Source organism: Alosa alosa, chromosome 13 (assembly GCF_017589495.1).
Source record: "Alosa alosa isolate M-15738 ecotype Scorff River chromosome 13, AALO_Geno_1.1, whole genome shotgun sequence".
Taxonomy (NCBI): Eukaryota; Metazoa; Chordata; class Actinopteri; order Clupeiformes; family Clupeidae; genus Alosa; species Alosa alosa.
This window is the reverse complement of record NC_063201.1, coordinates 21,508,427-21,533,426: the sequence shown is the minus strand read 5'-3', so window position 1 is coordinate 21,533,426 and position 25,000 is coordinate 21,508,427. Positions and strand designations below refer to the sequence as shown.

At 45.6% G+C, this 25,000-nt stretch overlaps 1 protein-coding gene across 1 annotated transcript in view; it reads right to left on the bottom strand.

The window, feature by feature from the left end:
- ascc3 (activating signal cointegrator 1 complex subunit 3) overlaps nt 1-25,000 on the bottom strand; it is a 202,360-nt gene that overhangs the window by 56,839 nt on the left and 120,521 nt on the right. Inside the window, exons 14-23 of the mRNA XM_048261920.1 lie at nt 15,272-15,388; nt 13,532-13,723; nt 13,044-13,268; nt 12,341-12,460; nt 10,766-10,930; nt 9,338-9,424; nt 8,456-8,632; nt 4,526-4,751; nt 3,762-3,916; nt 510-608 (exon numbers count right to left, since the gene is read on the bottom strand). Coding sequence (XP_048117877.1) covers nt 510-608; nt 3,762-3,916; nt 4,526-4,751; nt 8,456-8,632; nt 9,338-9,424; nt 10,766-10,930; nt 12,341-12,460; nt 13,044-13,268; nt 13,532-13,723; nt 15,272-15,388 — 1,563 coding nt within the window. The remainder of the gene's footprint in view (nt 1-509; nt 609-3,761; nt 3,917-4,525; nt 4,752-8,455; nt 8,633-9,337; nt 9,425-10,765; nt 10,931-12,340; nt 12,461-13,043; nt 13,269-13,531; nt 13,724-15,271; nt 15,389-25,000) is intronic.

The window sequence follows — 25,000 nt, the reverse complement described above, 5'->3', positions numbered from 1 at the left end:
TCAACATACAAAAAAAATGGTCCTCCTAAACCCTACGGTTTTGAGATATTCACAGAAAACTGTGTCTGCCCTACCCTCCTTTTCGGGGGTCCAATTCAGCGGGGGCTACAGATCAAAACGATGGTTCCATGCTATCCATGTGGGGTTACATGTCCACCAAGTTTCGGTGTACCCCGGTCTTTCAGTGTCCCGGGAATCATTGACGGAAATTTGGGCATCGAAAAAAAAAAAAAAAAAAAAAAAAAAAAAAAAAAAAAATCTGACTAAACCTATATGACCGCCGCTTCGCTGCGCGGCGGTCATAATAATGCAGGACTATTTCACTGCTATGGATACTGAAGCAGCATCGTGCAAATTTCAAGAATTCTCCAGGTATTTAGGACTGTTACAGAGGTTTACTGCAGGCTGTAAACATACATGCACACAGATACAAACAAACACACACACACACACACACGATTTAGCTCCAAAAACACACACCCACATATACATCCACCTCAATAGCCCACCTGTTTCTTCTGCAGCAGAAAGTACTCCGAGTGGTAGATGTGGTCGTTGACAGGGTCCTCCACCCAGAGCCACCAGGGCTCCCCCACTGAGCCGTGCACCTGAGGGGCAGAGAGAGGGCAGAGACTTACACACTGATCTACTGTGTAGCTATGACCAACACCAGCACCCCTAGCACTGACTCACACCGCATGCCTGGCTGTGTGTGGTCTCCTCTGCATTGTAGCTTGAATGTTATTCCTCATTTTTGTAAGTCACTTACACCACACACACACACACACACACACACACTTTAATACCTTTATTTGTGTTCACATTTTACAATATATTTCATTGAACAGAGACAATCTTAGATACCAGCATTGTAAACCCAGTAGCCTATGCCTCTGGTCTCAGTTCATGGGTACAAAAAACAGCGCCTTCTCCAGATGTGGCGACTGCCAATTATCCACACACACACACAGACACACACAGACACACACAGACACACACAGACACACACACACACACACACACACACACACGCACAGTTAAGCAATTGAGACAAGGACCTTACATGACCTGAATCTCAGTGTATAACTGAATAAAGAGAAAAGCCAAATCTTATAGCGCCGCATTCAATAAACTTTTTTTCTTTTGTGGCACACTAGAATAACTCCACCATGGCATTAAGCATACAAAAGCCATATCATAAAACAAGTTTGTGGCTGTGTACTGCCTCCCACCACAAAAAAAAAAAAAAAGACTTAGGCATGTATAGGTAGCAGGTAGCATGGAACCCTCTGAGAATATCAATACAGAATGCAGTAATGCAGTGTGTGTGTGTGCGTGTGTGTGTGTGTGTGTGTGTGGGGGGGTGTTGCCGCATGTCTACATGGCCCAGTACAGACCCCGCCCGTGCCCAAGGCAGCTCAGCTGGGTAGGTTTAGCGTTACATCTCTCCCATGACCACGACACGCATCACTAATCAGCCACGAGCATCCATCTTCAGGTTTATCCTCTCTTCCGAGCTCCACTCGCCACACACACTACAATGGGCCTCCTATTCCCGCCGAGGTGGCGCTCCCGTCTCCGGGGTAATCTTCCCGAGATTCCCACCGGCCCCTACCTGACCCGGATCATCTGGGAATTAATGAGGGAGACGTGTGGATGTGGGACGAGACGAGCCGAGACAGTGCTGTGACCGACGGAGTGCTGAAGGCCGACCGCAGGAAAATGAACCGACTGGCCGGCCGAGCACAAAAGCAGAAGGGTCTCGGAGACGCCAGAACCGTCACTCATCTACAGCCACATGTCAGTCTGATGAGCGCAGAACTACCCTTCATGAGTGAGAAACGGGCCCGCCGTTGACTCAAATGGGACTATTTTTAAACCATGGACCGCATTGTTTTTACTTTACAGGCTATCAGAGACCATTCTAGTCTCTTCATGTCATCCAAACTTTTCTCTCAGGTTCTCTGAAGACGTTGGATTGGAACACTCTGACGTGATTTAGAAAGAGTTGTGAGAAGAACACAGGCCCAAAAGGATCATACTCAGTCTGGAGGATGTGCTCAGTGCACCCCGAAACCCCATTGTGAGAAGAAGAAGACCTCTGTTTTCAACAGACATGTGCAAGTGTGAAGAACACCCTTGAGTATACTAAAACATACAAACACACACACACACACATCCACACATGTGCAAATGCATGCACGTGTACACACACACACACACACACACAAGCATGCACACGCACAGGCTCTTGGCAGCTACTGTGGGCTAAATTCTTTATGAGTGTTGTTTTAAATAACAGATCGCACCAGAGGGATTCACACTCTCTCTCATTATCTCTTGTGTGCTGCGTGGAGAGGTGCAGGGGAATGAGGAGGCCCTCAAAAAGAGAGAGAGAGAGAGAGAGAGAGAGAGGTGGGGGGCAAAAAGGTGGGGTGAATAAAGAGGGAAGATGGGGAGAGGAAAACAGGAAGGAATGAAGAATGAGGAAAAGACAGAAAAACTACATGACAGACAGAAGGGAGATAGACAGGTAGTTTAAATTGAGTTTGTTAAATTGAATTTGTAGTTTGTGGTCAACAGTATACTCTTTGGCTACATATTTTGCTTTCGGCACATGCAAGGAGAAAGTTACATTACAATGACTATTAGATTTAATTGAAGTTTGATACATTGCTAGACAGAGAGTGGTGGAAAGATGAGAGAGAAGATGAGAGAAGATGAGAAGAAAGGAGAGAAAGGAACAGAGAGGGGGAGAGAAGAGAGGGGAGTGGTGGAGGGGGAGAGGAGAATGGTAGAAAGGGAGAGGCGAGGATAGTGAGAGAGTATAGGAGAGGTGAGCACTGGAGGGGAGGGAGAGAGGGGGGGGGGAGGAGAGAGAGGGGGAGAGAGAGAGAGAGAGAGAGAGAGAGAGAGAGAGAGAGAGAGAGGAGAGAGAGAGAGGGAGAGTGGGATAGGGGTGAATCTCTGGGCAGATGCTCAACGCTCCAGTGATACTTGCAGGCCTGATCTGCCTCACAAGGACCCTCAGGAACCATCTGTGGTGCACAGCGCATGCACACACACACACGCACACACACACACACAAACACATGCACACACACACACACACACACACACACACACACACACACATGTGCACACACACACACATCCACACACACACACACACATACACACACACACATGTGCACACACACACAAACACACACACACACTGAGTATAATAGGGGGAGTGGAAGCACCACTGGTGCCTTTGTGCTCTTAAATACAGGGGAGGGTCTGACAGATTAAACCTCTCAAGCATCAATGAACCAGTGTCTCTCATTGTGTGAGTGAGTGTGTGTGTGAGTGAGTGTGTGTGTGTGTGTGTGTGTCTGAAAGAGAAAGAGGTGTTCAGAGAATGACTGTGTGCATACTTATGTAAGGCTTTCAGTAATTCAGGGGGGGAATCTGTTGCATTCCATATGTCTCATCAAAGACATAGACACACTCACACGCAGTAGATACATACATAGACACATAAACACACACACACACACACACACACACACACACACACACACACACACACACAGTAGGTACATACATAGATACATAGACACATACATACACACAGAGTAGATACATACATAAACACATATACACACACACACACAGTAGATACATACATAAATACATAGACACACACAGCACAAAACACATCATTTAATTTCCACGGCTGGCGTCTCTTGGTGTGTTGGGTGGTTGTTTTTAGCTACCTGGTCATTCCAGCGGAAGTCGGGGGTGACCGTGAGGCGCACGCGGAGGACGGTGCGTGTGATTGGCTGGATGCTGGCCTCCATGAGGATGCAGGGGATCTGGTGCACAGCCTGCTTCACCTTCGGACCAATGTTCACATGGTGCAGCATGTGACCTGCAGAACAGAGAGAGAGACAGAGAGAGAGAGATAGAGATAGAGAGAGAGAGAGAGAGAGAGATGAGAGAGAAATGGAGAGAGAAACAGGCAGATAGATCTCTTTTTCAAAAAACACTCATAGCGTGCCTTCAGGTAATCATAGCCGTGGGGATATCTTTAAATGAGTGTTAAATTGCTTTTATAGTTTTACTAACAACTAATTGAGTTTGAAGACACCAGACTGTTGTCATTCTGTTTTCATACAACAGTTCTACAATGGACTAATTGAGTTTGAAGACGCCAGATTGTGTTTTATTTAGCTTATTTTGATTCCATCTAAAAAAAATAGTTCCAATCCGAGTTTTCATCTTTAAGCAATGCCCAGCAAAACAATACTGTCACTGCAGCAAAGAAGAGTCAGAACATCTATTTGTAAACACATATTACAGGCAGCGAGAGGTGTGCAAAGGGTTGTGCCATAATTTCCTCTTGGAATACCAGTTGTCCAAACAGGAATGAGCTGAACTGTTGCACAATGTGCAGTACGTTGCAAAATGGCAGAAACAACACACACTGCCGTGATCGTTTAAGTCGCCTAGGAGGCCAGAGGAGGTGATGGTGCCTCACCGATCTCGTCCTTGCTCATGTCCTTGAGTTTGTCCACACTGATGTTGCGGTCCTCCAGGCGGCCGAGCACGGTATGGGGCAGCGTGGAGAACTGCCGCAGTGGATGGGCCCAGCCCCACAGGCGCTTGTCAATCACCTTGCACAGGTTCAGCAGCCGGTACGTCATGGCCGGCCAGCGCTTCCGCAGGGCGATCTCGAAGAGCGCCCGCACGATTCGCGCTGCGTTCTGGACAGAGAGGGAGGGAGACAGACAGAAAGAAATGGAGAGAGAGAAACAGAGGAAGGGAAAAGGTGAAAAGGGAGGACACTTAGTCAGCACAGAGCAGGGAACTACCCTTCAGCTATTTTCAAGGCTAATCATTCTCTATTTTTAAATGATTTTACCTTGTGTGTTTTATGTTTTCTTTTTATTATGATCTTTACCTTTTGAAATGTTCTTTGACTATATCACCCTTCTATGCTTTTATTTGTTATTATTGTTTGGTTTTGTTTATGTAAAGCACATTGAATGACCTCTGTGTATGAAATGCGCTATATAAATAAACTGGACTTGACTTGATTGACTAATACCAATCAGACTGATTCACAGATTCATAATGCAAAAGGACATCTGTGGAAAAAAGAACTTTGTGGAAAACGTAGATAAAATATGTTTGAAGGTTGTTTTTAGGCATTCATATTCAGCTAAACGCGCAGTACAGGAATACCATTCATTTTTATCAGAACATTTTTTCTTTCCTCCTGCTCTCGAAAACTCTGGTTTGACTGATGATGTCTGGCTGCCAGTAAGCTGCTGTGGCCAGTCAGGAGCTGTTCTGTGATGCAGGGCTGCGCTGTCGGTCAGCCCTGGCTACAGGGCTGCCTTGTTGGCAGGCGACACCCATACGTTCACACTTTCCCCAACATCAGCGTCCAGGGCGCGTGACTGATGATGGGGATTTCTCTGAGGCTCCGGCCTAGCGGGCTAGCGGGCAGCCGAGCGCTGATGGATTAGCCTGGCCAGGGCAGCGCTGGGTGTGATCTGATGGATTGGTCAGGTCTGGATGAGGGATACAGATGTGTGGTGATGGTGAGGTGGGGGGTGGTAGGGGTGTGTGTGTGTGTGTGTGTGTCGGGGGTTCTTTGAGGAGGGGAGCGGCCACCTGCTGCAGCAGATGTGTGTCTGGTGCTGGTTATGGGGGGCCTCTCCGGCCTCTGACAGCTTTCTCTGAGCGTTCAGCAATTTGTGTGTGTGTGTGTGTGTGTGTGTGTGTGTGTGCAGACAGTGGATGCTTTGAAACACCCAACGTGGGGATAGTCAGTAAAAGTGTCTGATGCAAGGAGGGACTGATAGAACGTCAGTCGTACTTACAATGCCTGCATGGAGGGCCTGTAGGGGATCAGGCCTAAAGCTGAGCTGTGTGTGTGTGTGTGTGGCTGTGTGTGTGTGGGAGAGTTTGAGTCTATATGTGAGAAAACGTGTGTGTGTGTGTGTGCACATGCATAGCTAAAAACGACAGAAGGATGATGCACCCCCTCTCTTTCACACTGTTGGTAAATCCATTGAGATGACAGAGCTTCTTCCTTTATCTCTCCCCGTCTCTTTCACCCCCGACCCCCTCCCTTTCTTTATCGCTCTCTCCCCCCATCCCCACCCCCAGTCGCACTCATCCTCTTCTGCTCTCTCCATCTCCCAGGCACCCTCTCTTTCCTATCTTTCTCTATCCAACGCAATCTCTTTTAAAGCTGCAATTTGTAGCTTGTGTTATCAAACAGTTTGATCCGTACAGCAATTATGTCACTCAGTCATGATCTCAGTCATGATTTACAAGACAGTGCTTCACAACATTCTTACACTTTGCAGTCTTATAGTTAATCTTTTTATCTGACTTGTCATTGTATTTATGTATTCTATACATAGAGACAAACACATACAAGAAAGAAAAAAACACAGAAGAAAAAGAATGAGGAACAGGGCTGGTGTCCGTTCAAAAATAACTTGACACCAACACAGTCATTTCGCACCTTAAAAAGACAAATCTGTCCCGTTAATCTCAATTCCCCCTCGTACTTCCCCTGCTCGATCTCTCTCTCCAGTTTACCCTCCTCTCTCTCCAGTTTACCCTCCTCTCTCTCCAGTTTACCCTCTCGCGGGTCTCTGGGAACAGGGGGAGATAGAGAGAGAGAGACAAACGAGAGAGAAACACGAGAGAGAGAGAGAGAGAGAGAGAGAGAGAGAGAGAGAGACAAGAGACGAGAGAGAGAGAGACAAGAGACGAGAGAGAGAGAGAGAGAGAGAGAGAGAGAGAGAGAGAGAGAGAGAGAGAGAGAGAGAGAGAGAGAGAGAGAGAGACGAGAGAGAGAAAGAGAGAGAGAGAGCGCGATCTCACTGAGGGCCTATGGTCTGGATTTGAGATCAGCTCCGTTTGGCTGCTTGGCCGGCCACGCTCCCAAGCAGCACATCTGAAATCAGGCGAATTAGGAGCAAAGAGGGAATTTGCCCAAGCTATTTCAGCTATTCACACACATGGAACCAGTTACGGCGGAGGAAAGGAGCAAAGCCGAGATGGCTTCAGCAGAGAACTAGGGAGAGATGGAGAAAGAGAGAGAAAGAGAGGTAAGAGAGGAGAGGGGAAAGAGAAAAGGAGGGAGATAGAGTGAAAGAAAGAGAGAGTGGAGAGAGAAGGAAAGAGGGATAGAGAGAAGAGGGGAAAGAAATAAATAACAAAGAAAAGAGAGAAAAGACAAGAAAGAAAAGAAAAAGACAGGCAGAAAGAAGAGACGTAATAAGAGAAAGACCTAAAGCCCTCGGACAGACAGACAGCTCTCAGACAGACAGTGAGAAAGACAGAAAGACCTAAAACCCTCGGACAGACAGACAGCTCTCAGACAGACAGTGAGAAAGACAGAAAGACCTAAAACCCTCGGACAGACAGACAGCTCTCAGACAGACAGTGAGAAAGACAGAAAGACCTAAAACCCTCGGACAGACAGACAGCTCTCAGACAGACAGTGAGAAAGACAGAAAGACCTAAAACCCTCGGACAGACAGACAGTGAGAAAGACAGAAAGACCTAAAACCCTTGGACAGACAGACAGCTCTCAGACAGACAGTGAGAAAGACAGAAAGACCTAAAACCCTCAGACAGACAGACAGAGAGAAAGACAGAGACCAGTCAGAAACATAAAGGGAGATATGGCACAGGGGCTGGGAAAAGCGTGCAGCGTCCAAAATCTTAATTTCCGGATTTATAAAGTCATGCGCTTTTCATGAACATAAGTCTGTGGGAGAAGCTTTGAACGAGATGAGCACTGACAGCTAATGAAGCACATTTATCTTCCCCCAAACAAAACAGCTGCTGAGAAAACAGAACCATATTTACAGGCATGCCGCGCAGCGTCCAACTTTGTAACCCCGGACACACGGACCGGAGCTGCAGACCCACGGGCGGCGGGGGGATCGGCCCAATGAGATAGTTCCTTCCCAAACAATCCCTGTCAGGGTTTAGTGGCTGGCAGGCCCCACCGTGCCACCCAGCCAGGGTGGCGACGTCGTGGGCGCGGGCAGGGCATGAGAATCTGTTCTGCGGACGCTCTGGGGCCTCCAATGGGCTCCATGGTACAGTGTGGTAGCTCTGAGATGCTGCCACTGGCAGTGCTTACTGAAACCCTAGCTGCTGGTGAATTTGAAGTGCCAGTCATTGTCAATGTGAGAGCATGGAACTTACGAAGGGATGGGAACTCTGTTGAAGCGTCCGTGTGTCTGAAGACTGCAGTCATATGACACAGTCCTTGTAATGGATGGATGGATGCCCTCATTGGCAAGTCTGTAAGGGTCTATGGTCGAGTCTTGACAAATGCAAGTCTAAAGTCCAACAAAAGTCTTGCATACACAGTTTCTGTGTGCGTCTGTTTGTGTGCGTGTGTGAGTGTGTGCGTGTGAAGACACACCTGAGCCACGTAGGACAGGTCGGATATGAGCGAGAAGCTGTCCACCTCCCCGCGGCCGATGTAGGTCTGCAGGAGGATGTTGATCTTGCCGTAGCCATTCTCCACGCCTCCAGCAGCCGGCAGCTCACAGCAGTCCGTCAGCAACCGCTCCAGCTCCTCCATCTCCTCGTCACGCACCTACACACACACACACACACACACACACACACACACACACACACACACACACACACACACACACACACACACACACACACACACACACACACACACACACACACACACACAAATATTTAGCCATCAAACATACAGACACACAAATAAATAGGCCTAGAACACACTCTCTCTCACACACACACACTTACGTGTAGATCACACAAACACAAACATATACACATAACAAAGCGTCAAACAACACTCCTTCCCCCAAAGAGTAACCAAAATCAAATTAACACACATCATGAAAATCACCTGCTCTTCATCAGTACTTCACGTAAGCACCTGTTCATACACATCATAATAGGCTCACTAACACACACACACACACACACACACACACTTCGACACACTCTCAGACACTACAGACAATGCAACACTGTGTTCTGCTCCCAGCAGAGGCGAAGCTGTGAAATTGTGATGACTTTACAGCTCAAATTTACTAGCTGTGTTGAGTGTGGTCTGGACAGAAAGCCAACGTAAGCCTGGGCCTCTTCCTCATCCACCCCAATAGAAGCCTGGGTCTCTACCTCACTTCCTCATCCGCCCCAATGGAAGCCTGGGTCTCTACCTCACTTCCTCATCCGCCCCAATGGAAGCATGGGTCTCCGCCTCACTTCCTCATCCGCCCAAAGACCTTCGCACTCACATTCCCATCACACTCACCTTAACCTGCTCAAACTCCTCCGCTTTGGACACAATGCTCAGGATGTCTGCTTCTGTCTTCTGGGAGCTGAACATCTCATTAAACGTCTGTGATATGAGAACAGTCAGAAAGAGAGAGAGAGAGGGGATAAAATAGGATGACAACATAACAATTATCTTTCTGTGTACGTGAGTCAGGTCCTACTATTCACTGTAGTTTTGTTTAGAGGCTTCATGTATCTGATCTAATTAGAACCAATCTACGTCTGTTTCTTCAGGCACCATTTGTGCAGTGCACCATGTTGTGCCTGGGCTGCAGTCTGCTGTTTACGTGCCTCGACTGAGATCTGACTGAGATCCGGCAATCTGTCAACACATACAGTCTCTGTAGCCAGCTAACGGTTTCCCCAACACACAGCTTTTGTGTGTGTGTGTTTGTGTGTGTGTGTGTGTGTGTGCGTCTACGGCAAGCATTAAAACATGAAGCGGACAACAGTGGTATGCATAACCAAAAAATATTTATCTAAAAGTAAATCAGAAATGAAAAACTAACTAACAGTAAAAAAATAAGACATTTAGGGGAGAACATGTAAAGGAAGAAGAATGTATGTCAGTGTGACTAAGAGATAGAGAAAGAGAGAAGGTTGCAGTGGGAGAGAAATCAATCAAAGTGCCGACAACAGAGGAAAAGGGCCTAACAGAGAAGTGACCTACAAAGAGAGCGATACAACCCCTTACATCGCCGTTAACCAATTAGCTGAGCCGGTGTCGGTGACCAGGGTGCTTTTCTTCAAATGCCCCAGAGGTGCATTACTGGGTAATATGCTACTGAGGTTGTGGCTGGACTACAGTTACGATTTTTATCTGATTTCACAAAAAAGAAAAGAAAAAAAGAAAAGTAAAATCTAGCACATGCTAGTATAACACTGTTGATGGTTTCACAGGTACATCAGCACCAATCTATAAAGAGTAGGCTATCACTCTTAAGATTCTTGTTGGCTTTAATTCATCAAGAGTAGCACAGCTCTATTGATCTAAATGTTCTTTGTTATTTTCACTTTAATTACGGTAACTGTGTGAGCGGTCTCACCTCAATGGCGTTGTACTTGATGTTGCATGTGATGAAATAGCCGAGCTCTATGGTGCTGTACTTGATGTAGAAATGACTGTTTTACCTCTATAGTGCTGTACTTGATGTAGAAGTGACTGTCTCACCTCTATGGTGTACTTGATGTAGAAATGACAGTCTCACCTCTATGGTGTTGTACTTGATGTAAAAATGACTGTTTCACCTCTATGGTGTTGTACTTGATGTAGAAGTGACTGTCTCACCTCTATGGTGTTGTACTTGATGTAGAAATGACTGTTTCACCTCTATGGTGTACTTGATGTAGAAGTGACTGTCTCACCTCTATAGTGCTGTACTTGATGTAGAAGTGACTGTCTCACCTCTATGGTGTTGTACTTGATGTAGAAGTGACTGGCTGTGCGGCCCAAGTCAGTGGAGTGGAAGTAGCCGGTGCGCTCCTCGAAGCGGATCATGCGGGCCTTGTCCAGCTTGCGGCCAGACTCCACCACCAGCTCCTTACGGTACATCTCCAGACCCGGGTCCATCTGGGGGGGGGGGTGACCTGGAAGCTTCAGACTCATTCATGCCCCCTTTCCGTATGAACATAGATATATCAAACGTCGCTTCATTTCATCCATGCCCATAAACTTTCAGGAAACGGACGAAATATGAGCGCAGATGAGGACAGATAGCTCTGTCTTTATCCGTAACATAAATGAGCCAAAACATTAGCTAGTCCAGGTTGCAGGACTGGTCTAAGGATAGGGCACAGGTGCTACATATTTATACTGTCCACTACTTACCCCTCTATCTGTAACTCATAAGCTAAGATCAAGAGCCATGCAGATGTCAAAAATGCATTTTTCCTTATTTCAGAACAACTCCGACATCCAAGACTGTTCATACAATGCTCATTTGAATGGTTTCACTCACTGCTGATGATGAAGGTATGCAGCAAACACTTCAATGAAATCAGATCATTCTTGGGAGAATGTGTACTAAATCACTTGTCACAAATTAAAAAACATAGAAAACCATTTTTGACCACCTTATTTTAATTTTTATTGCCATTGTTTATGACGTGGACAGTCTATTATTTAACATTAAGGTGTTTTTCCGAAGCCCTCTCTCCACCCTGATCTACACCTGCCTTGAAATAATTAACCTGCCTGATGACATGATTCAAGCTTGTTTATTTTCCTTTAATGAAGACACTTGAACCTCTCAGCTCGTAAATTTGTACATAATGTCATAATGCAAGAAAGGGAGGGGGGAAAAAAACAAACCTGTCTGCTTCCTATGGCCCTAATTACAGAGCATGCACAAGCATGGCCATCAGCAATCACTTACAGCTCACACCATCTGAGGCTCCACAGGGAAAGGAGTCCGTTAAGTGGTGGCCTAGATAGCATCATGCTATATACCACCCATCAAGCCCATCATGAGATGTTCCTGTTTAGATATCACTCATTTAGCATCTCTTTTCCTGTTCTACACCTAATGAGGGCTTTTGCTATACATCGGGTATTGTGTTACAGTGAGGGATCCAGAACAACAGCCTGGGGAAGACTAGACCGTGATTATGAATTGGGTGAGTCCATTTCAGTATAACTATGTCTAAGGACGTGTAGATGACTCGAAAGGCTCTGGCTATGTGTACATAGTTTCTGTCAGAAGACTTTGTCATGTGAATTTGTCACATCATGAATTGGGTGAGTCCAGGCGAGGTTTCCAAGACGATCGATTATTAGGCACAAACTGGACAGTGAAAACACTGTATGTTGGACTGAAAGGCTCACACAGACACAAAGTAAATCCAAAGAGGGTAAAGTGAGACTAATGAGGGCACACTGCACCTGGGGTAGGACAGTTTTGTGTGTGTGTGTGTGTGTATGTGTGTGTGTGTGTGTGTGTGTGTGTGTGTGTGTGTGTGCGTGTGTGAGTGTGAGTCATACCTGGCAGGCCTTGTAGTTGATGCCGTAGGCCAGAGGGTTAGCCCTCATTCGCACATACAGGTAGGTGTAGCTGAGCCACTTGACTGCCTCTTCTATGTTGGTCACTGTCCCCAGGGCAACCTGAGGAACGAGGGAGAGAGAAGGTGAGAGAGAGAGAAATAAAGAGAGATAGAGAGAAAAAAAAGAGAGAGAGGGGATACATAGACAGCACTCAAGTAACCTAAAGAGAAGTTCGATCTAAACACATTTCATCCTCAAAAAGTATGACTCTCAATGTCAATTCTTGTCCTTTGGCGCCACCTGGTGGGCATATCCTGTCAGCTCTAGTGTGAGTGACACTGTGCTGCAGCCACCCTGTGGACGTTCTGTAGATTGGCAGGCTGCCTCTGGCCACATCATAAGTGCTGCAGTACTATGGCACAGCTATGCAGTTATTACAGCACTGATAAAGGTTGTATGAAATCTTGTGTATGTGTGCGTATGTGTGTGTGTGTGTGTGTGTGTGTGTGTGTGTGTGTGTGTGTGTGTGTGTGTGTGTGTGTGTGTGTGTGTATGTATGTGCGAGCAGTCAGCTCAGTGCTGAGGTTGTTGGCCAGGATTTGAAGGATCTGCCTTTCGATGGGGTTTTGCCAAGTCACATTGAGAGATAGTGGCTTAACGTGTGTGTGTGTGTGTGTGTGTGTGTGAGTGTGTGAGTGGTCACCTCTGCGTTGAGGTTGTCGGCGAGGCTCTGCAGGAACTGGCTCTCGATGGGGTTCTGCTGGGTGAGGAGCGTGAGGTAGTGGCTCAGCTTGTCGTGCGTGGTGATGATTGTGCCCTCGCCGTACTTGTCAAACTGGGGCCGACCAGCACGCCCAAAGATCTGCATCACGTCCAGGATGCCCAAGTCCACCAACGTGCCCCGCTTGGCATCGTAGATCTGCGTGCCCTGGTAACCACACAGTTGGGAAGGGTGGTCAGGACAGTGACCACTCAGAACAGTGATCTCGCAGGACCACTCAATGCAAGGGAGCAAGGAGAGGAGGCACCACATGACGCCAATTTTGTCCACATGTGTTAACATGCGTTCTGTCGCGTTAATATCTCTAACAGGGGAATGGGCAGGTGGACTCACAAAGCCAGTGTGAGTAGTAGGGCTAGTAACACATAAACACTAGTGCGCAGACACACACACACACACACACGTCTTACCTTAATGATGACTGCGTGTGCGGGCAGGTTGACTCCCCAGGCCAAAGTGGCGGTGCACACAAGAACCTTCAGGTACCCCCTGGAGAACATGTTCTCCATCAGGGTCCGGTCCGGCCGCAGCATGCCTGCGTGGTGGATCCCAAAGCCCTCGGGGAACATCTCCCGCAGCTGCTTGTTCCGTGAGCGCTGCACCTGTGACAGACACGTACAAACGTTGATGTTTTGGTTTGAGAAGTCGAGTACTACCAGTATAACACACAGACAGACATACACACACCTGAGCCACACTGGGTCCGCAACAGAAGCGCTCCATAGCGTAGCGCAGTGGTTCTTAAACTTTTTGACTGGCGACCCCACAAAAAAGTATGGCGAGGTCTGGCGACCCCACTTTCCCCAAACCCATTCTAAGTCCTTACTCAAATACCCCACTCAAACGTTAACAACTAAATCAAGCAAAAACTAGAAAGCAAAGTAATTTGTTTTATTTACTCCATATGAACAAGAACCGAGAAAACCAAACAATCACGATTAAACAAGCGTAGGCTGCCAGCCATACCAGATCAGAGCTGTAATGCGTGGCGGCGCACACAAACACGCGACACACACATACACATGCAGCATTAGGCCTACAATGTTACATTAATTACATTTATGGCGATAAACAATAACAATATTTTTTATTTCCCTTTTCTGGTTTACTATCTTTAACAATTTCAATGGGAATGGTGGGCATGCTTCCGTGAACATAGCAAGTTAATTCTAGGAGGAATGCTGCATACGCTTACACGGAGATTTTCCCCCACGGTGCTGAGCCGACATCTGTATTTTGAGATGTCGTTTCATTTTGACAGGTTTTAAGCTCTCATTCGCCAGAACATCAGCCAAGAAATCACACATTGTGGGTGGTCGAGGTTATCTTTAAACGCTAACTGGGTAAGAAGACGTAAACACGGAAGTGACGTAGCCTAGTGCCCGCCTTGACGAGTGACTTGACAGATTGCAATGCGTTTGGCAGATTGATTGGCCATTTGAATTTTGCAACACAAAGAGCGTACCAAAGTGCAATGCAATCAATGAGGGGCTTATTTCTTTTCCATTTGAATAAAATGCCTCAAAACGATGGCAAAACGTTTTGCCCAAAATAATCCAAAATCTTTTCAGGCTGGCATTGACAGTTTTGTCAAATATGTTTTTAAAATGCAATCCTACATTGCACTTTAAATATTAAATTGCAAAATGAATTGACAGTTAAATGATGAAACTGAATATTGAAAATTGAAATGCAAAATGAATTGCCATTTGAATTTTGAGACTGAAGTACCATGGCAAAATGGAATGCAATTCAATCCATGTTTATTCTATTTTTTAACCAACATTATTGGAATTGATTTTAGGATTTCATTGTCACTTTGCAGATTAAAATACAATTTGTTGGATATTATTGCAAATTGCCATATTAAATTGCATAATGAATTGTCAATTGCATAATGTAATGTCTTTTTGAATTGCATATTGCAGATTGCATTCTCATTTGAATAAAGCTACCCATATGCTTCCATAGTGATGAACTGAACCAATATATTTCACAACAGTTAGGGAAGTTCACTCAATGTTAACCAATGGCAACACATATAGCCTACTGTGTAACGGACAACCATGTCTTGCACTAAACTACCATCAGTCATGAACCTAAACCTTGCAGAATTTGACATACTGACATGTTTCTAGAGTCTAGCTTACTTGCCACAAGCCGACAACACAGAGCAGGCAGGGTCCTAGGTGCTGGTGTGAGGCCGACAACACAGAGTTGAGTTGACAGTGCCCGTAGTTCACATTGAGCACACTTGACATTAGAGACTGAGACAAGACGTGACACACCTGCTGGGCGCCTGTCACGTGTGTGAAGTTGAAAGCACAGATCAGGCTACCAATGTAGGCTATAAATGTTGGCAAAGGTATCGCACAAAGCCCAGCTTGCACTTAGACAAATATGTTCAATAGAGGTGCTCTTCCACAATGCTGCAACACAGTCCTTAAGTGATGGGGCCTGATGACTTTTATGCTGAAGCGATTGCCTCCACAGGTAGGCAACAACCACCTCCTTTACATGCGGAAACCAAGCTCATCAGCCTTATGGAGTGCACAAGTACAGAGGGGGTTGCTCCAGAGCACTAGATCTTGTGAGTGAACTCACAAGGCCAGGTGTGGATGCTCATTCTTCCAGGCCCGAAGAACCAGCTATCTATTTTGGTGTTGTCCACAGGCAGTGGTGCTTTACTACACTTCTGATTTGAGTCTGCAGATTTCAATTCCAAATGTTTAAAGGCTTTTTCCCTAATGTTAGTTTTCCATCACATTCTGAAACACTTCAATAGCACTTACCTACATCAAACTCTCCAGATTTATTCCTATCTTTATCAGAGACTTTCTAATGAGGAGACACAGCACTCAAAGAATGTATATATACATTCTTATATATACATAGTATGGGGTTAGTTCATAACACAAACATGGCAGTTGTCTACACATATTCCGCCCCCTTCCGCCGAAAATAGCTGACATATGAATACATTGTGCCAATTATGTGGTGTGTTGTGAATACATCCTGCCAATCATGTGTTGTGATCTTGCAGCTGGAGCGAGGTTGGTGCCGTTAAGCCTTGCGCACACACAGTTCTGCCTGAAATAGATGTTCAATACTACAGTACTGGCATATGAGCTGCGAGAGTGTGTGGTCTCCCTCTGTTCATCACATTACGTATCCTGTGACCAGCACCTCAAGAAAATCTTGACCTTGATAACTATCGGTGTGCGTTCGCTTTCCCCATTCAATAATCATTTCCATATATAAACAAGTTAAAAATGTTACCCAATTCACCTGTAGTGTCTCGCCTATGACCAATATTGTTTCAATAACAATTGTGAAAAACTGAGACCCTTATTTCAATATTATACAGTGGATTCATATTCAGAAGACATTGAACATCAGAGCTCATGATATTTCTGATGTGATAAGTCACTAGCATCAAGAACAACAGGAGACGTAGACACACGTATCTCGAAACGGCTCTTAAGTGCAGACCGAGCAGACTTCAAAGCATTACCTACTGTACGAAGCACTACCTACAAAGCACTACCTATGAAGCACTACCTACAAAGCACTACCTATGAAGCACTACCTACAAAGCACTACCTATAAAGCATTACTGTTACAGGCTCGCCCGTTGCTGCCTAGCCCGTTGCTGCTTGTGCAGGTGTCCCGGTCAAGTGCCCCAATCAACTTGATTGACCTGCACCTATATAGGGCTACCTCGCAGGGGCAGAGGGTCTCTTCTCCAGGCGTCGCTGTTGTTGTGTTGGATTATTAATTACACTTGACTGATTCGCACCACATTCTATTCTTCTCACCACTACATTTATACTAGCTTTATTGACTAGCTTACTTCTATTATTTACTTATTTACTTATTTACGTTAATAAATTACTTTTGTAAATACTTTATCCTCGTTTGGTCTCCCATTTATGTTGCCACGCCAACTACGAGCCTTGGTTTGGTAAGACTACCTATGAAGCACTACCTACGAAGCACTACCTATTAGGGGTACAGCATCTCTTATTTCTGAAAGTGCAAATTACATAGAATAATGATTTTTAAAAATCCACTTAAGCAAGACCTTCAACATCTGTGTTTAGTTGTATATGGAAGGGTCTACAATTTGCCTCAATATTTTTCAGTGTGTGTAGAGTAAAAATCTAGCCCAGTGTTTCTCAAAGTGTGGTCCGGGGACCACTGGTGGTCCGCAAGCTATCCCAAGTGGTCCGCGAGCAGACGTGGTAAAATATGATATAGATGAGTTGTTTGCAATATTGAACCAACTTGTATGTAAATCCAAACAGTTCTGCAACACTGTCTATGTAAGATATGCCAGTTTAAATCATATGAATCCTCTGACACAATAAGCAAAGTGAAAATACAATAAGCAAGGTGGTTCAGTGAGTAGGCCTATTGTGCTGATATACTGTTGAAGTAGGTCTAAGGCTAGGTGGTCCATGCATTTTTTATTGGTTAAGTGGTCCTCCATCTGAAAAAGTTTGAGAAACACTGATCTAGCCTACTAACTGTGAAAATATCACACTATTTTGCCTTCTTTTAAAAAACGAAATTGCTCCTTTCATTTCATAAACAGACTACAACTAGAAGTCACATGACTTTGCCTTTCGACGTTAACTCACCGTAGCATGTTGTTTATTAGCCTGGTTAGCATTGACACTTACTGTCTATGCACTTAACACTACCAGCTCCTCATGTGAGAAGTTACCCCAACATAAAGGTAATTACCACGCGATTTACATGGCTTTCTGTCATTACGAAATCATTTAATTTAAGCCATGGGTTTTGGCTCTATTGTATGTGTATCAAAGGCTGGTGAAGCGCAGGGGAAGTTTTTTTTTCTCATTTCGGTGATTGGTAGCCTACATCATCTGGGTGATTGCTTGAACATGTGTAGCATATATTTCCACTCCGCATACCCAACAACTGCTGAACAACGCCGACACACAGTTTTTATCCACCACTCTCTACGCCTGTACTACTGTAACTGAAGTTCTGAAGTTCTCAAACTTCTTGAAGAGACCAGCGGATCCTCTAATGTGTCGCCACCTTAGTGCTACTATCTCTGACTGACTGACTTCGATAGCGACCTGACAAAAAACATAGGCTTCAATCAGAGCTTCAGAGCTAAGGGCGAGGCTACAGATTAGCGTTAGGTGTCGCTAAAGAACTCCGTAACTCTTGCTACTTAACAGTAATTTAAGCATGACACATTAATTATGCGACACGAGTTTTATGTTTTTTTATACCGTGTATTCTCCGTGTAAATTCATGCACCGAACCGTGACGCCCGTACCGTTTCGGTTCAATACGAATACATGAACCGTTACACCCCTACTACCTATGAAGCACTACCCACAAAGCACTACCTATAAAGTACTACCTATGACGCTGACTGACTATTGCAGAGCACTACCAACGAAGCACTAGCTACACTAGTACCATCTCCACCTAGTCTCTGCTTGAGAGGAAAACACACACACACACACACACAAAAGAAAGATACCAAACCAGCATAATTTTAAGTGCACAATTTTTAAGAAGCCCAATTTGAGTGTGTAACTCTGGTTTTCTTTTTAAGAAGCCCAAATGTGAGTGTGCAACTCCCGTTTTTCTTATTAAGAATCCCAATGTGAGTATTAAATAGTTGTTGTGGCTCTGTGTGGTGGTGCGTTCGTCCTGTTGGAACGCAGAATTGTTTTGTGTGTTTTCTTCCACTGCTGTGAGAGCACGCCAGTGCTGGGAGTGTTTGGCTGTTTCTGTTTGTGTGTGTGAGTGAGGTGATGATTGAGTGTGAATGTGTCCTGTATTATATTGATTGTAGTGTGCGTGTGTGTGTGTGAGTGTGTGTGTGTGTGTGTGTGTGTGTGTGTGTCTGAGTGTGTGATGGACAGAAGAACAGTGGGAGATTACTGCTATTTTGCTCCTACTGAGTTGGGTGGTGGGGTGCAATCTCCTCACGTACACACACACACACAAACAGTCACAACAGAGCGCAAAGAAAAACACACGCAGCAGGATGTAGTCAGTGTCTCCAAGATAGCACCCCGACATCTCTGCCCCATACCATGAGTGAGCAATTACAACTCTCTCTCTCTCACACACACACACACACACACATACACACACACACACACACACACACACACACACACAAGGGTTTGCTCAGTGCTTGTCTCAAATGTGCTTGTCAAATAATGGCCTGAAGGCAGTTAAGACTACTGTGAGGATGTCAGACAGCAAAATAAATTAATATATACAAGTGTGATATTTGAATATTTGTTTCTTGCTTTGTTGTGTGTGTGTGTGTGTGTGTGTGTGTGTGTGTGTGTGTGTGTGTGTGTGTGTGTGTGTATGTGTGTGTGTAGTTGGGGGTGAGGGAGAGTTTGCCTCTTATGGGTCAGTCTTTGGTCTTCTCATGGCTCTGGTGACAAATCACCGCAGATCCCCTTCAAGGCAACTGCTTGACAGCCTCAAAGAACAGTCTGGATAAAAATAGTTCTGTCACCAAACAAAAAAATAAATAAATAAATAAAAATAAAGAAATAAAAATGTAGACGGGAAATATAGGAACTAATGATGCAGAGCTCACACTGCTTTGACGTCCCAGGAGGAACACACACACACACACACACACAAACACATGCACACATAGTAGAGTTATTGCAAAGACCATCAAATAATGGACTTGATGCAGCGGACAGCAAAGTCTCTGTCATCTGGCTTTCTGATGAAAACATGAAATCTCAGAGGGAGGCTCTCTCTCACACACACACACACACTCTCTCTCTCTTTCTCTCTCTCTCTCTCTCTCTCTCTCTGTGTCACCCAACTTCAAAAGGCCATCAGCAGAAACAACACTCCAGTTGTGTTCTGCTGTCTATCTGCCACCTCTCGCCAGTCCAGTCCAGTACAAAACACAAGGCCCAGGAGACCACACTCTCTCACTACATCTCTCTCTCAAACTCCTTTAATCTCAGTCTCTCCCAGACTCTCCCACACTCTCCCTATATCTCCATCTTTCTCTCTCTCTCTCCCATCTCCTCTTTCTGTGACTCTCTCAACCCATTAGCTGCTCATCCTGTTTGGTTTCCCCCGGTGCCTGAGGCCAGACTCCCTTCAGTTCTACAGAGTGGCCAGCAGAGGGCTCCTACTCTCCATGCCAGAGCGAGAGCAAGAGAAATGGAGACCGAGAGCATCGCTAAGGATGAGATACACTAGGGCTTCCAACATGACACCTGCTGTGCCTTCCTCTGCACCCCCCCCCACATTCTCTTTCTTCAGTAGTTTCAGTGTGACACTGCGACATTGACTGAACTTTTGACATGAAGAAGAAAGCACAGACAAGACAAGGGTTCCAGGGCTAGAACACGTCCACAGCGACAATAAGCCCAAAGAAACGGTTCAGACAATGTCACAAACACACAAACACAAACACACACTCACACACCTGATGGAAATAAAAAACAAACACACACAGGTCACACTTTGGACTGGAGTATATAGCTAAGGCTTTGTAAGCTTTTCTGTTCCTATACACAGGAAATATATCCTTTTGCTATAGGTAGGGGCTTGTGGCAGTCTCCAATGCGCCACATGTTATAAACTGAATTGACAGTCTCTCACGACATACACAAAATAAAAGCATGCACATTCACAAATGCAAGCTCCTTCAGAGTACTCAAGGGCACACACACACACACACACACGTATGCTGAGTGAACAGAGAGTGAGGTCGTAAAAGGAGACCTATCCATCAAGCCTATTTTTACACTTAGACCTTCAACTGGCTGACACAACTTCTACTGATGTCATCTTCTGTTCTTTCAAAGGTCTCCTTATCAAACGTACACACATCCTCACCAACGTGCATACGTAAATGTCAAAATGAGTTTCTCTTCTCGTTTCCATGTCTTACCTCACGCTCACTCACACACACACACACACACACAGATGTACAGTACACACAATATAGTACGGCATCTGACAGATGGAAATTCCACATAATACTTACTTACTTACTGTCTGTCTGTCTGCCTCTCTCTCTCACAAACACACACACACACACAAAAGTTAGCGATATAAAAATATCAGTGTGACCTCCCTTTCCCCTCTCGCGGATGCAGTGCATGGCCTCTCTCTTTGAAAGCACTCTCGAAACGCCCAGGCACACCACCACTCAATTAGTAACTGCTCAAACACCCCCCCACCCCACCCACACTAAAACTACTAAAAAGTGGACGGAGCAGCTCTTTAGAGAGCCGCTATTCCCCAACCCACCCACCCCCCCCACATTTTTTTCCATCAATGCTTACTCGAGTGGGCGCATTAAGACATCTAATCTTGACTGACAGCCTCTTCAACCCTGGGCCGATAAAGCAAATTAACGAGTATTATGAGGGAAATATGTAGTGGATTCACTTCTGACTTTTAAAGCAGGATAAATAATGCCAAATTATATAATTGACCTTACAGGTGCAGTGTCTCGGCTCACTACGCATATATGTGGCCATACATATTAATGCAAGGGACTGATTTCCATACGGCCGAGGAGATCAGAGGAGACTAGAGAGAGCCGGCAGTGCTGAGGCCTGTGGCGACGCGGCTCTGTCTAACGGCCTGTGCAGATTACATGATTTTTTTTTTTGTCTTCCTCGATGGTCTTTTACGATTGACCATGTCAGATTTGACGATCAGAGAACCACAAATTCTTGCCGCGGTTCTTGGTCGTAAGATTGGCAACATTACAAGGTCATGTAGCCTATCTATCGTAGCCTTCTCGTTGCGTGTTATAATGTCAGTGTCAACACGGGAGTCGTAGGAGATTCCCCAAAAATTCTGACATGCTAGACTTGTCGTGGAATGTCGCAGGCAATAAATCAGTTCGTTTGAATATGTCACATTACTGTACTAGACGCTTCCTCCTTCGGCGTCGTTCCCGACATTTCATATTCGGGGCCGACACTGGAAATTTGTCGTCCACAACAAAATCTTGGCAAAAATCGGGCTGAAATCATGTAGTCTGCACAGGCCATAACGTGTTCATGAGACAAGTCTCCACGCAGACGCTTGGCCGTTCGGGATGTAATCTGTCTTTCCTTGCAACAGTGGCCGGAGGCAGCCATGCAGTCATGCTACCAGTCCTCACTGGGGATCAGTTTATGCAAAGGTGAGTTAAAGAACACCATAATAAAACAAAGCAGTAATATAACACAACAAAACAGCCCTTATCTATCCAAATAAAGATCCAAGTTGTCAAATTCCACATCTTTTCCCACAAGAGTCTTGCTCTATTCTGTATGAAGTGTGTATGCTTTGGTATTCTGCTATTCTGGGAGGTGGATGACGTCCTCTTAGAGAACACTAGCAACTCTTTCCCATTAGTTTAGACTTTATTCTTGTTCAGGCATTCAGACAGGAATGGTCATGATCAAGGATGATAAACGTTTAGCTACAGTGCTGCGGTTGTCTGTGTTGTGTTGACATTGATATTTTGTGGTGTGTTGCGGTGTTGCTGTATTCTGTTTGTGTTTGTGTTGTATTGTGTGGCTGTTTTGTGTTTGTGTTGTATTGTGTGGCTGTTTTGTGCTTGTGTTGTGTGGCTGTTTTGTGCTGTTATGTGTTTGTATTGCTGTATTGTGCTGCTGTTTTGTGTGGGTGTCATTGACTATACAGTCTATGGTGGGTATGGTGTAGGTGCGGGTGTAGGTGTAGGTGTTGGTGTGGGTGTGAGTGTGAGTGGGGGTTTTTGTGTGGGTGTTGGCTTCACAGGTACTACATTGGAACTAAAATATAAAACATTCCAGCATTTCAAAGAATTCTGTCCTTTTACAAACTATACCATGTTTCTCTTATGAACACATGGGAACACACTGGATGTGGAGTAGAGTTCTAGTTCTCAACGGGTTGGGTCGGCCCGACAAACCCGACGGGACCTGCGGATTCGGGCCAGGTTCGGGTTGAAAATATAAGCAAATGACTCGGGTCAGGTCGGACCTCGGGCTTCATCTTTTCCGCTTAGTAAAGGAAAAAAAACATTTATTAAAGAAAGTCTGGCTGCTGCGTGCAACGTGCATTATGGAGAGGGGCGGGGATAGACCTGTTGTGCTGCGTGCACGCCTTTAGCCTGGAGAAGAAGATGGAGTTGGTGAAAAGTAGGCTAAACTTGCCGCAGGTGAATTCACCGTCGCTACTACAGGAGCGGGGAAATCAGAGGTCTGGAAAGTGTTTGGAGTGGTGCTGGATTCTGATGGAATTTCTACAGGTTATGTGCAATGCTCAAAACGCGAGGTGCTGATGAAATATGACCGCAAAAAAACAGGGTCGTCCAGCCTGAGCCGCCATACATTAAACTGTGGGCATTTGACCACCACCACCATGCAGCAGCAGCAATCAATGACAAAGTTCCTGACCAAAAATGTCCTCCTTAAAACAAAACGTGAACATTAAAGGTTGATTTGAATTCCCGTCTGCTGGTCATGATAATATGTGTATGAGAAATGAGAAAAGGGGAGGAGGGGGTATTCGGCCACGGGCTGTGTTCGGGCAGATAATTCATGTTGATGTGTCGGGTTACATCGGGTCCGGGCTTTAAAAGCCACAGGCCGGGTCGGGTCGGATCGGGTTGTAATTTTCAGGCCCGTTGAGAACTCTAATGTGGAGTAGTTACTAGTTTTGGGAAAACAAAGGCACAAAGAGTAGCCTGTTTCTACCACATTATTAACTTGCCAGCTTCAACACCAGAGAACCACAGAGCAACACCACAGCGAACACACACACACACAGACATGATAGTAGGATCTAGAACACACCCTCATGTGCATACACCTCGTTTGCACAGAAATCGACATGCACGCATCATTTTCATCACAAATCTCTGAACATAACACGTTATGCACACACGAGACAGCCCCATGCCAGGCAGCCAAAGATCCAAATTGGCATTCGGGTGAGCATCGACATCCGTCACGGGGTCTAAATCGACAATGACAAGCCATCATACTTCTCTGATTCATCCCTTTCATACTAACAAGGTCAACGGCAAGCACTTTCGTGCAAAAAGCCTGAATCTCCACACATTCCCCCTACTCCCACATCAGCCAAATGGAGGCAAGCGCTAGGCTGTGTGTGTATGTGTGTGTGTGTGTGTGTGTGTGTGTGTGCTGCATTTATAAGGAGGCGGTAAAAATAGCGCGTGGATTAGAGCAGACACAGAGGGGGCATCCATCTTGGCCAGGCCCGGGGGAGAGAGGAAGGTTAGTGGATGTATCGCTCTGCCTTGCGCCGGGAGACTTTAAATATGGAGCGACACTCCGACCAGCCCCCCCGAGAGAGACACACCGCCCCTCCATCTCTCTTAACACACACACACACACACACACACACACACACACACACACACACAGCTTCATTTATAACACACACAAACACCAACACACACACTCTCACATACGTATGGAATGCAAGCACGCACCACTACCTTCGTTTATAACGAGAGCTGACACGTTCGTTCGCCACCATCATTCATAACATGCACGCATAATCAACCTTATCGACGACACACATCCCATGCTAAAACATAAGTCAAAACACGAGCCCTCCCTTGTGCATACACAACGCCTACACACTCCTTCCATAAACACAAACTCACTCACGGGCACACACACACACACATACACATGTGCACGCATACACATGTGCACGCATACACATGTGCACGCATACACATGTGCACGCATACACATGTGCACGCATACACATGTGCACGCATACACATGTGCACGCATACACATGTGCACGCATACACATGTGCACGCATACACATGTGCACGCATACACATGTGCACGCATACACATGT